The sequence below is a fragment of the Vigna umbellata genome, chromosome 8 (genome assembly GCF_029865625.1).
Source record: "Vigna umbellata cultivar VRB3 chromosome 8, Vumbellata_1.0, whole genome shotgun sequence".
In the NCBI taxonomy this organism is placed as follows: Eukaryota; Viridiplantae; Streptophyta; class Magnoliopsida; order Fabales; family Fabaceae; genus Vigna; species Vigna umbellata.
This window is the reverse complement of record NC_142172.1, coordinates 46,574,269-46,587,430: the sequence shown is the minus strand read 5'-3', so window position 1 is coordinate 46,587,430 and position 13,162 is coordinate 46,574,269. Positions and strand designations below refer to the sequence as shown.

General features: G+C 32.2%; 2 protein-coding genes across 2 annotated transcripts; both read right to left on the bottom strand.

Annotated features, from left to right (window-relative positions):
* Window positions 1-568: 568 nt before the first annotated feature.
* Window positions 569-2,429, bottom strand: LOC124834257 (uncharacterized). Its single transcript, XM_047308917.2, has 4 exons — window positions 2,270-2,429; window positions 1,577-1,773; window positions 1,422-1,488; window positions 569-1,277 (listed from the first exon to the last, which is right to left on the bottom strand). The coding sequence occupies exons 2-4, from the start codon at window positions 1,714-1,716 to the stop codon at window positions 960-962; spliced, it is 525 nt and encodes a 174-aa protein (XP_047164873.2). The 5' UTR covers window positions 1,717-1,773; window positions 2,270-2,429; the 3' UTR covers window positions 569-959.
* Window positions 2,430-7,356: 4,927 nt separating this feature from the next.
* Window positions 7,357-10,637, bottom strand: RPL15 (ribosomal protein L15). The gene is made up of 4 exons (XM_047308904.2): window positions 10,498-10,637; window positions 10,096-10,423; window positions 9,044-9,195; window positions 7,357-7,878 (listed from the first exon to the last, which is right to left on the bottom strand). The coding sequence occupies exons 1-4, from the start codon at window positions 10,555-10,557 to the stop codon at window positions 7,660-7,662; spliced, it is 759 nt and encodes a 252-aa protein (XP_047164860.1). The 5' UTR covers window positions 10,558-10,637; the 3' UTR covers window positions 7,357-7,659.
* Window positions 10,638-13,162: the final 2,525 nt, after the last annotated feature.

Sequence of the window (13,162 nt, the reverse complement as noted above, 5' to 3'; positions counted from 1 at the left end):
ATTATCACAAAAACTTTGACAAAAACTATTTGTGGAAACCAAAGTAAACTTAACATATAGAAAAAGAAACATTTCTTATGAGTATTGAATAGGATCACGCAGTCTTTTTCTTTCTTTTTTTAAAGAACATGATCTCAACCATTAAACTAAAATCCCATTTATATAAAACATTAGTAAAAATATAATTGAGAGAGAGAATAAAGATAAATGGATACTGAACCCTATTTTATTAAAGTGCAAGTATGTGGTCATCTTTCCAGATGCATATTAATCACTGCACCTAGTTAATACAATTCCTCACCCTGCTCTCAATCAAGAAATAAACGGTTGCGTTGAGAACAAGGACAATAGATTCCAGACAGTTTTGGGAACGCGACAACAATAAATAGCAAATTAGACAAATGTGACCGGCACAAAAAAGCCCTTTTTTTACTTTGACAATGCCCCCATCCCCAATTCTATTTCTCTTTAATTCTTTCACACTCTTTAATCCATGGCGTAGAGCATAAGCAAAGTCAGAGAGGCGTAATTTTAATTGAATAATATTATCTTTAGGACACAGTCAACCTCATTACAAAAACATCTGAACATTCTCATATAAAGCATTTTGTACAAATTTTCGATCTTAGCTGCTAGTAGTTACAATTTGAAGACCCATAAAAGAAAATCAAAATGAAGTTTACCATTCTCGTATAGACTTCTACTTACAAAGGAAGAGAATGGTATCTAAGCACACCTGCAATCCCAAATCAGTCCTCTATTTTATTTGGATACAAGATAATAGACCCAGTTGACATTTACACGTTATCAACTGAACATATTTACAATCAAGATAAAATTTATCTCTTCCTCTAGACTCAAAGATCCAAAAATTACTTTTGTCCGTGCGTGTTGTATGAAGTCTCGGTTATGTTTTGAACTGAATCTAATATTAAACTTGTGTGGTATGAGAAGAAGATCTATGCCAGGGCAGGGATGCTGCAATTTCGCCTATCCCTATCAAGGCAATCAAATCCCTCAATTCTCACGGCAGGATTGTCACCAAAATTAGCTCGAACACAGCCTCCCTTCCTTGCTGAGGATGAGGGAGATGGTGGGAGACCTGATGCAGTCGGAACCACCACCCACGACTGCGGTGAGAGCGGAGAAAAAGTCTCATCTCCAAATCGAGCATCCTGAATCAAAGGGTTAGTTGCTCTGCTAGGCGGCGACCCGCAGAAAAAAGGTGGCGAGGAGGCTGCCACAGGCCAAGAGTTCTCTACATCAAAATCACCATCCTGGAAAACCATCAACAAACAAAATCAATTAAATCTGAGCACAACCTTCATCACTAATAAATAAATTAACCTAAACCACACGACTCACAACAGAAGAGAAAACAAAATAATAACAAAAAAAAAAACATTAAAAAAAATATCTACCTTTGTGAGTATGTTGTCCAGAGGATTTGAACCAGAGGAGCTTGAATCACATGGCTCGACCTGGCAACTGCAGAGAAACAAAGGATGCAAAGTTTAGTAATGATAGAAATAATACTTTGAAATACAATAAGGAGAAGAAAGGAAAGCAGTTATACCTGAGATGCCATCGGAAGTTTCTAGCAGGGTGATCGTTGACGGGAAAGTTGAAGAGGCCGAGGCGGCGGGGCTTGGGGCAAACCACGCTAATCTCATCGTGGGATGGAACGACCGCGTTTTGGATGGCAAACTGCTTCATCTTCGTCCTTCGATTTTTATCTACGTATTTAATTAACAACTAAAACCTGCTCCACACCTATAGACGTAGCAAAGGAGAAAATAATTAGAAGAGGACATCAAACGAAAACTCAAAAACCGAAAGCAATAAACAAATCAAGCCTGTCAAACCAAATTCTGTAATATATTAAACGAGATCCTACGAGCACATGTAACTATACCAACAACTGAAGGTTGAGATCTAGTAAAATAGATAAAGGAAACAACAAAAATAAATTATAATCACGCGTAGAGTTTCTGAAATCTCAATCACCTAGCTCTACCATAGCTATACACCTCACCTACAGATCTAACAAAAACAATACAAAATTCGCGTATGCAAATAAAAAACCGTATATGAATTGATTCAACATAAATCGAGCGAGATCTAGAAAAGGAAAGTGCTGGTTTACGATAATTAAATTAAATTTGAATTTGAAGAACAGGAATTACAAATATTAAAAAAATGATAAGGAGAGAAGGTTAACGTTTGGGAGCAAAGAGATCTAAGAGAGCAGTGATAGTAGAAGCAGTACCTGTGAGGTAAGGTGAGGGTTTGATTAACTAACTGTACAGAGGTTGTGAAGAAAAGAGAAGGAATTGAATTGAAAGAAGAAGTTGGTGAGAGAAGGGGACAGAGAAAAGTGAGGGTGAGGGATGAAGAAGATGGAAGTATGGGTTGCAACCACACTTCCTTTATATTTATCTTTTATATATATATATAAAATTTATTTTAAGGTAGATTTTTATTCTAATATTGTATGGTTAATTCATGCGGGCGGTGCCTCCCGCGATAAATCACATCGATATTGGCACCCTCAAACTCTCTTTCTTCTACGGTAAAATCAAAATTTTATGCGCATCCATGAATCATGTATAATTTATCATGTTAAAATATTAAATATGATACTATGATGTGAAAATATCTTAAATATCAACCCATCCCTTGGGAATGAGAATGAGTCTTGTATGGTGTAGCATTGTGCAACGCGCAACGTTTAACCTCCTCCCTACACGTGGCGCCCTCTCCACCTTCTAGGACCCAAGGTCGGCAAATTCGTACTTTCAAGGTCCGCTCCTACCATTCACTAATTTTTATTTCACTTTAATCCTTCTCTTGCCACTGGATTAAGACTACATCAATCAACATTAATCAAAATAAATAAATAAATCTTTCTCTCTAACTATGTTTTTCAAACTTATTTCTGTTTTCTCTCTTCTTTCTTACAGGGCTAAAACCAGTTATTATCTCTTTTTAAATGCTTTTGCAGCTTTCGCTTTCTCTTTAACCTTTCTAACTCTTATTTCCTATAACCTCCTTTTTCATACCTATTCAAATAACTTATTTTAATTAATTTCCCGTTATCTACCTTAAATCATGTCACATCTATCTTTTCTTATGTAATTATTTATTTTTTTATTTTTATAAGATCAATTAATATATATATATATATATATATATATATATATATATATATATTTCGGTAGGATTTTATGAGACTGAGAAATTAATCTTTGCTGACATGTCTTATTCGTTTTCGAACACTTGAATCGTTTGAGTCACTCGTTTTTCTTCAGTTTGGACCGTTCGGTTACGTCGGTCTTGGTCGATCGGTTGCTTTCAGGCTCCAAGGAGAGATATATGTAAAAGATACTCCGACGCGCGTGTGATTTTAAGAGCCTCGACTCTTGGTTGAGTATTTAATGAAAGATTATCACTGATTGTTTGAATGTTATGAATGATGAATTTTCATTTCTGGCTTTGTATTTATAATTTATCTCATGGATCCTGAGCTTTACATGATCCTAAGCTGATTCAAGCCCAATAAAATATAAACAGAATAAGATATAAACAGATTACCTGAAAATCGGTTTGGTTGTTTATAACCTACTTTATCAATATCTTTAATTAGATATTCTTTGATTATTTTATCATTTACTGGACTATTGGTCCAATAATAGCTTAAGCACTAACTTCTTTAACCTGAGTGGATAGACCGAGCGGTGCTGATTATTAACAGGCCATTATATATATATATATATATATATATATATATATATATATATATATATATATATATATATTTGTTTTAACATTTTTGTTAGTCCTGTCTTTCTTCTATTGCTTCTAATAGTCGTTATCGTCTGATGTAACCAGATGGACACCAATTCCAGAGTACCGCCTAGAAACACCCGTCTCAGTTTATATTTTCAGTTTTCAAAAGCCAAAGACAAAATTATTGCAGTAATAAAATACGTTTTTCTTAAAAAATTAAATGTTTTTTTTATGTACGATGATCTTGAGATCAAACATCTAATTCAATATCTGGAGAGAAAATAGTCCCTAATCATGTTTAATGTCACTTGATATATCTTTCCATTACTTTGGATCTTTAAGGTCGGTGTCAATATTACTAAAATAATTATTACATTTTCGTTTTGTATATATTCATTTATTATATGTTATTTTTTAATTATTTAATAGGACTGTCGTTAAGAAAACTTCTACCAAGCGAAGATATAATGTTTCAACAAGTCAGTCTCCCTTGATAATTTTGACCCGGAAGGTCAACCGTTTTGCTTTCTCTAAAATTCTATCATGTTTTCGTTTTGTAAATTTTTTCATCTTTTGAGTTATTAATGTTTTTTGATAGGTCTGTTATTAACAAATTTATGTACTCTTAAAGATGTTTTCACTTAAAATTTCACTGATAAAGTTGTTGATTAAATATTTCTTGAACTCTTTTGTTTTAAAAAACTGAACCTAGAAATAGTTTTATTTATTTATTTTATTCTTCTTACCTTCTCTAATTTTAAAATTTGTGGACTTCCCATCTTTATCTTTTCACTATGTTTTTAGTGAGTGTATTGGTTATAACCATACTTACTTTATTACACATTTTTTTTTTAAAAGTACACACCAATGAATTATTCTTTTTAAATGTTTATTTACGATAGTTTAATTTCAATCTTATTCTTAGAAATTTGTTTGACAATAGAAATCTTTTCAAAGATGGGGAGGGCATGTTTGTAGGAAAGAAATTCTAATGTGGTTGTTTAGATAGATTTATTGTTTACATGGAAGAAAAGACGAACGAATATTGTGTTTACTTTAGAATATTTAAAGTGATTAGAGGTAAAATATTTACGAATTAAGAGAAAAAAAATCATCGCAAGATAAAAATATTTGAAGAGATTCACCATGGTTTTACTAGAGTGTCTTTTATATATTTTTTAAATAAGGTTATGTTATGCATGGAATTGGTAATGTGGTGGTGCAATTGTCTTAATTGTCTTGATGGTTGTCGTTAGTGATTTTGTGGTGCCAGAGTTGTGTTTTGTGTGAGGTGTTGGTCGTGAGAATAGATTCTCAAATCATTATGTATTTTAAAGAATTGATAGTTTTTTAATCTTTAAGAAATGGATCACTTTGAATTTTGTTTTTTATTATTAAAAACCTCAAACTTAATAATACTAATAATAACTTACATTCATTTTAATATAATTAACACTAATTATATTTTGTTTTAAATTATTTTTATAACTAAGAATAAAATAATAATATTTTATTTTTGTCCATTAAAATATATTTTTAATTTATCAATCTTTTCATTTCTCTCCATCTTTCTTTTAGTTTAAATAACTCTTCTACATTCACTATTTTTCTCTCAAATTCATTTAAATCTACTTTTCAGATCCACCCACAGCGTAAAAGTCAAAGAACCGAAAGAATGTTAGGGATGGACAGATGATGAGAGAACAGTGAGAGAATTTGAAAGAAGAAAGAAATATCGAAATAAGTCGAAGATGATGCAAAGAATTCGAATAAAGATAAGCAAATATGGTGACGCAGTGACCTTTTAGCCATTCGAATTTTGACCCTCAAGCTGACCCCAAGACACCATCTACAAAAAAATAAAAATCCAGTTAATGGATGAACGCAGTTGTTGCAATTTGGTTAGGATCTTGTCAGCGAATTCATCCTGATATCTCAGTTTATGGGCAAATGACATGTCACCAAAAAAAAAAAAAAGAACTTGTAAATATTATTAAAGAAGAAGACGAAGACATATTGATGAAGAAGGGAAATAATTGTAGACAAACCGAAAGACATATCTTTTCTTGCATCTACACTTCCAAAGCAGTGGGACACAGAACAGAATACTCCATCCTAGTAAAGAAGTGCAATCATATTCTCTATGAACTGTGTCCAGATTTTGCAAATTATTCTCATTTCAAACCTTAATTATCGGCAAAGTTTATTTGATATGATGGTTTTACTAAAATTTTTGATAAGAAAAGTCGCTTTGACGTGATTTACCTTCTGTCATCAACATATTCTTATTAATTATATTAAAAGCAGGTGAGGGTGTCAAAGTTAGGCTTACGATCTGGTGAAAAGGACAGTTTCGGTTTGAAAGGATTGGCATGCGTTGGTCCCAAAATCAAGTTGGTGTTCACACAACACAACCACCATGTGTTGCCTTTGCTTTTGGCAGTGGCTTTTAAGAGGAATAGATCCAAAATCAACACTAATGGGGAAGCATTATAAACGATGCCCATGCTTAGCATTACAGAATCATTTTGTTGACGTAAGTAAGTTCGTAAATAAAAATAAAAAAACAGAAACTAAGTGCGTGTCTTAGCGTCAACAATAATAGTTTATTTTCACGTGCTTTACATCCACTGGACATAGGGTAAGCGAACAATGATTTGACATCAAATTGCTAAATTTTGTTGACCATTTTGTTACAGATTTCAATAATGAAAGAAAATAAAAATGCTGGGTCTTCCATCATGAGAGGATTACGTTGTTTGTTTAACAAGCAAAATCAATGAAAGCTGTAAAACAACCAAGAGAAAAGCTTTTAAGAAAAAGACGTAGCCTTTGCTTGTTTGAGATAAAAGGGTAGAAGAAAAAGGATGGAAAAGAAAGGATATAATAGGAAAGATTTGAACTTGGAAGAGGCTATTAAGGATCATTTGTGATGAAAGGATTGTGAACCATAGGTTTATCTTTCTCCTGTCAAAGCATGGGTATTGAAAGTTTGACCTATTTATTATAAATCTACAGTTTTGTAACATAATTAATTATATGCTTAGATATAATATTTTTTGTTTGAAATGTCACATAATCAATTAAGATTTTTATAAAATTAATTTTGTAGGTCATCTTAAACATTAAAAATCCTTGTTTTTCTTTTCTTTTTCATTAAACATACAACTATTAGAAATTTCTACTCTTTTGCTTTTTCTTTCTTCATTCCCATTTATTTTTTCACACCATCCAAACGAAACAAAAGCATCAATTGTGTACAACCATAATTCACAACTTGTAAGATTTTGTTTGTGTAAGCCACACAAGAGAAAGAAAAAGGATAGTGGAAAAAGGAGAGGATGTGGAAGTCGAAGGTTATCTAGTTTTGGAAGACATTTTGTTGCCAGATGCCATGGTCAAGGAAGTAGTTGCTCCGTAACGTGTTGGGTTGGATATAACTGTATATGGAAGCATTTGCAGAGCCAAGAATTTTCAGTATACACCAGAAATAACAAACTAGAAAAAATGTCTTCACCAATTACAACTATTATGATCACCTCATAACAAAACTAAACACGCAAGAGATTTCCACAAAAAATGGCAAACCAGAATTTACATTTTCTTACGCTTTCTTTTTTTCCAAAACAGTTTCTGGTGATGGTTGAACAAAATGTTACAAGGTATACAACAATAAACATCGTTTGGAACCAGAACTAGAAAACATTTAAATGCAGAAAGAAGAATGAATTAATGCCTTAGGTAACACAACAGATTGATGAACCGAGAGAACTCTGAAGAACGACAAATATGTGAGGTAGTTCCTAAAGAAATCAATCTGCAACTCTCTTGAAGATTTCTAAAATGTGATGACACAGAAGTAGTTCAAGTTCAAGCAGAGGCTGCCTCGGTGGCAGCTGCAGCACGCTTCTTGGCAAAGTATTCTTCAGCACGAGCAAGGTTTTTAGCAACTGATGGCTTAACCCATTTCTTGCGGCCAGGAAGCAAGGTGAGAGAACATCCAGCACTCTCAAGTTTCTCCTTCGCTGCTGTGGAAAAGGCACGGGCTTTTAGCGTCAATTTCTTGCTCAGTTCTCCTTCACCCAAAATCTGAAACCAAAAGGCACAATAAATTTTGTTTTGATCAAATTTTAAGGCCTTCTGAGTTCGGATGATGCATTGGATGGGTAAATAGAATTAAAAGGCTAGCTTAAACATACAATACTATGTGGTTTAATGTTGTAAAGAAACCAATTATTTGCAAAGATTTCCTGATGCATTTATACAAATTGAATACAGTAAAATTTAATCCACAGATGCACGATGATCCAGGTATACAACATTTGCCAGAGCGAACTAAAGTTTCAACCATTAAATATAAGTAAGTATCCTCTCAAGTTCAAGAATCATTCCATTTCAAAAGCTTATTGAAATAAATGTCAATGTAGAGTGCAGTTTATTTACCTAAATATTAATTTTCTTTTGGTAGAAAAATTATCATTTAAAGATACTACTACACTGATGGGCATGTCTTTACATCTCATTGCTTATCCCACAAAGAATATTTCATCGGAATAATGAGTCTAGCATTTGGCCTCTGGAATAAAGATATGGAAAAAACTAGCATTTGGCCTCTGGAATAAAGATATGGAAAAGACCTTTTATTGTACGAAAAACAAAGGAATAGCATAAAGATATGGAAAAAAGGACATAAATAAATGACTTTGAATATTTGCCTCCTGAGCTGTAGGCGGCAAAGTAGTTATTGCTTGAAAAATCATCATAAAGTACGTTTTTAAAGGGAGTACTGACAATCTGAAAAACAAAACCACTGACCATAACCTAATTTATCCATGATGGATAAAAGAAATGGTCTAATAGAAGATTCACAATCAGAATAGATACCAGTATACGTAAATTTTGGTGTTCGGAACAAAGAATTTACAGCTTCAAACCACTGACACATCCACCTAAATATCATATGTTAGATCATACATGGCAAAAGGTGCAGATAAACTAAAATAACAAACTAGGAAGAAAGAACATCACAAAATTAACCGAAAGTAATTTCTTTCACAGCAGAGCAGGGGACTCTAAAGAATTGACCTTCATGATAGTTGGTGTTACTGCTAGGAAACTAGCATCCTCATTTACTTTAAAAAATTTAATCTCATAATACCTCCAGACATCCAGAAAACGATCATGAAGAAGTATGATTTAAGATGACAGCTAAGGAAGAAATTTATATGTCATTCAATCAAGAAGTAATATGTACCTTCAAAGGAAGTCTTCTTTCTCTTCCTGATGGGTTAATCACACCTTTAGCCTTCAGTGACTCGAGAGACACCTCTTCCCCTTCCTTAAATTTAGCATCTTCTATGTCTCTCAGATTTACATGGACATATTTGGGCAATCCCGCATGCATACCTTAATATAGGACAAAGGAAAAGAAAAAAAGTGGCATAAAAGAATAGTTCCGAAGGAGATAAATGCACAAGCATTGACTAAACAAGTTAAGAGAGGAAATAAAAAAAGAAGAAATATACAAGAGTGAAAAACCACACAACCTCTACTATTTATTGGTGAACTTTACTGGAAACTATATAATCATGTATGATATACATTAAATAAGTGAGACGCACACAATACTGTGACTTATAATAAATTTCAGCTAATAGTGTGTTCAAAAGAGCATGTTGCCAATATGTTTCAACATACAACAACATCTGAGATGAAAGGGGGCATATTAGTAAAGAAGTTTGACAATAACAACATCTGAGGAAAGGAAACTAAGATGCTACAGATTGATCGCATCCAAAATGCAACGATTCCCTTCCTACAATAATCACCATTTCCGGGCTCTTGTTTCCTCCGAGTGCTTCTTCAAATATTAGAGAAATTCATCGTGTGAAGTCCCACAATATATATACCTCGTCTCTAGGATGGATAACAGCTTGACGACAAACCAAATACAATGTAGCAACAATTTGTAACCAAATTGCCCACTAATATATAACAGTTTACACTACAACTTTTGACTTCTTCAATTGTAAAAGTCACTTAATGAAAAAAAAAAGGGCAATAAGACATCATTGGTCATGAAGGTATCGTAATGGAGTTTAAGGAAAATTACATATAACAATACCAGGACTAGAGCCTAACATACAACAATACCACAAGTAAAAGTAAACTAAGGTATAATTCAGTCACAATTTTCTCATCTGCATCAAGGGATTGCAACACTGATCTAAAATTGCAGTTTTAAAAGTAATGTTTTTCATGTTGCTACTGATAATGATAGAATCCCCAATTAATTGGGGGCATTACCTCCTGCGATTCCTCTGAGTTTGGGGATTCGTCGATAAAGGGGCATCTGACCACCTTCGAAACCCTTCCTAACTCCAGGCCCAGATCGAGATTTCTGACCCCTCATCCCAAAACCACAACTTGCTCCTTGCCCTGCAGATATTCCTCTACCCTTTCTCTTTGCCCTCTTCCTCGAACCCGGTTGGGGCCCCAAATTGTCCAGCCGAAACCGAACGCCGACCAGGGGCGTTGCCACCGGGGCAGAGGTAGACTTGTAACCTGCGAAAACGATGGGTCTTGCTCGCTGAATCTTCACACATGGTTTTGCAACTAAGGTTTTCACTGTTCCCTGCAATGCCCAAATGGTTGAGAAGAAATAGAGACGAAGAAGATTCTTACTTTTTTTGGAGGGAGATGAAAAACCTTGAAAGGAGTAGACAGCTGCGGTGACCATGAGAGTGGAATGAGAAAAGCAGTGGCCATTTCTGTGACGATGGATTCCCAGAGATGACACGATAACTGCACAATCAAACTTCAAATAACGGATAGGATAAGTTTTTCAATTACTCTTTTTATTAGAAAAAAAAAATCAACTTATTCATTTGCCTAACACTATAGTACAGAAATTATTCAACAGATTTGATAAATAATTGGCTTAATTAATTAAGTTTCACATTCATGATAAATACATTCATGATAAATTTAAGATTGAATTTTTATCAAATTTTTTATCTGTTAAATACTCAAAAGTTTTTTTATATTATTTAAGTTGAAAATTTTCACTGATGAGACCATATGATTATTGTTTGTCCATCATATTATTTAATTTTCATCACATTATTTAACACTTATTATATCACAGAAATTTAATACAAACTGAACTAAAGATATATAAATTTATACAGAATTTAAAATTTAATTATGCTTAAATAATTTACTTAAACATTAAGCAGTACCTTTAAAGGAAAACTAAATTCACATCCACAAAGGAGATGATAGCATAAATTTTTATAACAGTTTATTATTTTTAAAATAAAAAAGCAATTATAATGTGTAACAAAAGTTAAACATCAATTAAAATTATGATATTATAAAGAATATCCCTAGATTAGATAAAATATTTATCGTATGTTTATATTTGAATTTTTTTTATCACTAATAAAGGAATAATAATATGCTACTTTTCAAATAGTACTATTAAGGAATTTTGCTTGTATTTATATGGACGAAAAGATAATACAAATATTGATAGGCGAAAAAGTTTTTTTTTTGTACGAAAGAGCTTTGGTATGTTGATACAAATTTCACTCATTTGAAATTTTTTTCTTGATGGAAGAGTGAAAAATAAAGGTTAAAAAAATTGGTCAAAATAATTTTCTTTCTTTACGAAAATAGTATAAATTTTAAGACTTATAAAAAATAGTTTGATTTTTGAAAAGGTTGTGAAATGGACAAATTGAGTTAAGCACGTTTTTTATTAATAAATATTCATAAATATTTATTAATGAAATTGGGTTTGAAAATGCGATTTTATTTCTTAATCATGAAAATGTTACAATTAAAATACAACTTTGTCGAAATAATTTCAGAAATTCATAATATAGTTTTTGTATTTTAGATTATACATTTCAAAATAAAAAAATTTGTACACTAAATTTAGATTTTAAAATAAAAAATAAATTTGAAATTATATATTTTAAAATAAAAAATTCATATTTTCAATTTATATTGAAAATAAAAATTTTTCTGACGGTGTAAGATGAAATTTATAGGGGTTCAGGAAGAAACTGTGCTGAATTTATCTGTCAATTTTACAATAAACAATTTAGATCCATATTTTCAAAATTATATATTTTAACATATAAATTTTACATTTGGAATAATATAATTTAAAATATAAAATTCTATGATGATGCGAGAAGAAATTTATAGGGGTTCAAAAAGAAACTGCCCTTAATTTATAGGTGAATTTTACAACGGAAAAATTTGGACCCATATTTTTCATCTTGATTTGTTTGTAAGGTAAGTCATTGATCAATTCTTCAATTCTTGAGCCCTGAAGTTATTGGGCTTTTCTAATTTTGTAAGTTCGGGTAACTTATTATTACAGCAAAATGGAGAGTGTTACTTTCTTCACCACCCCATCTTCTTCCTCCACCTTCCCAACTTTTTCTAAATTCCAATCTTATTCTTTTTACTTTTACCTTTATCTATTTTACTTTTTATTTTTTAAAACCCTAATCCCCTTTCAATTCTTAGGGTGTTGCTCCCTCCACCTCCACAGCCTTCTCCCTCCACCTCCCCAATTATCTTTAATTCCAATTATATCCTTAAAGTTAAAATTTTTTATTTTTATTATTTTATTATTTTAATATTTAAATATAAACTAATATAAATATACATTATTAAAATACATTAAAAAGATATTCAAAAATAATAAATCAAAATATTAAAATATCTAATAAAATAATAACAGAAACATAAAATTAAAACAAAGCTTAAACGGAGGACATCCTTCAACGGATGTCAACATCCGTTTAAGGCGAAACGGATCCGTTTCGCCTTAAACGGATGTTGACATCCGTTGAAGGATGTTGACATCCGTTGAAGGATGTCATCCGTTTAGGCTTCGTTTTCATTTTACGTTTTAGGGTTAAAGGATTATTGGAAAGATTATTGGAAGGATTATTGGAAGGGTTTAGGGTTTAGGGTTTAGGATTATTGGAAGGATTATGACTACGTACCTGGAGAGGAACCACGACAAGCACATTACACCACAAACGCACTGCACCACGTACTGCATCGAAAGCAAGAGGAAGATTGCTTGATAATTCTTTTCACGATCACTGAGCTTTGCAGAAAAATATTTTACTCATACAAGGAACTACGTAGGTTATCAGTGAAATATGTTATAAATGAGTAAAATTAAAAAACAATAATTCCAAAAATAAAATTTTACTGAGGAGCAAAATAGTAAAGGGGAGGTGGAGGGAGAAGGCTGTGGTGGTGGAGGGAGCAACACCCCAATTCTTATTCATATTTTACTTTCTCTCTTTCTTTTCAATTTCTACATCCGATAACAATCTAA

Bases quoted from the DNA above. Each gene is read 5' to 3' on its own strand.
- LOC124834257 (XM_047308917.2), bottom strand. From the start codon at position 1,716: ATGAAGCAGTTTGCCATCCAAAACGCGGTCGTTCCATCCCACGATGAG. The intron at 1,489-1,576 runs GTATAACTGCTT...GTTTCTCTGCAG, and splicing joins AACTTCCGATGGCATCTCAG to TTGCCAGGTCGAGCCATGTG. The intron at 1,278-1,421 runs GTAGATATTTTT...ATGGTTTTCCAG, and splicing joins TGGACAACATACTCACAAAG to GATGGTGATTTTGATGTAGA.
- RPL15 (XM_047308904.2), bottom strand. From the start codon at position 10,557: ATGGCCACTGCTTTTCTCATTCCACTCTCATGGTCACCGCAGCTGTCT. The intron at 10,424-10,497 runs GTTTTTCATCTC...TGGGCATTGCAG, and splicing joins AGCTGTCTACTCCTTTCAAG to GGAACAGTGAAAACCTTAGT. The intron at 7,879-9,043 runs GTACATATTACT...TTTTGGTTTCAG, and splicing joins AAAGAAGACTTCCTTTGAAG to ATTTTGGGTGAAGGAGAACT.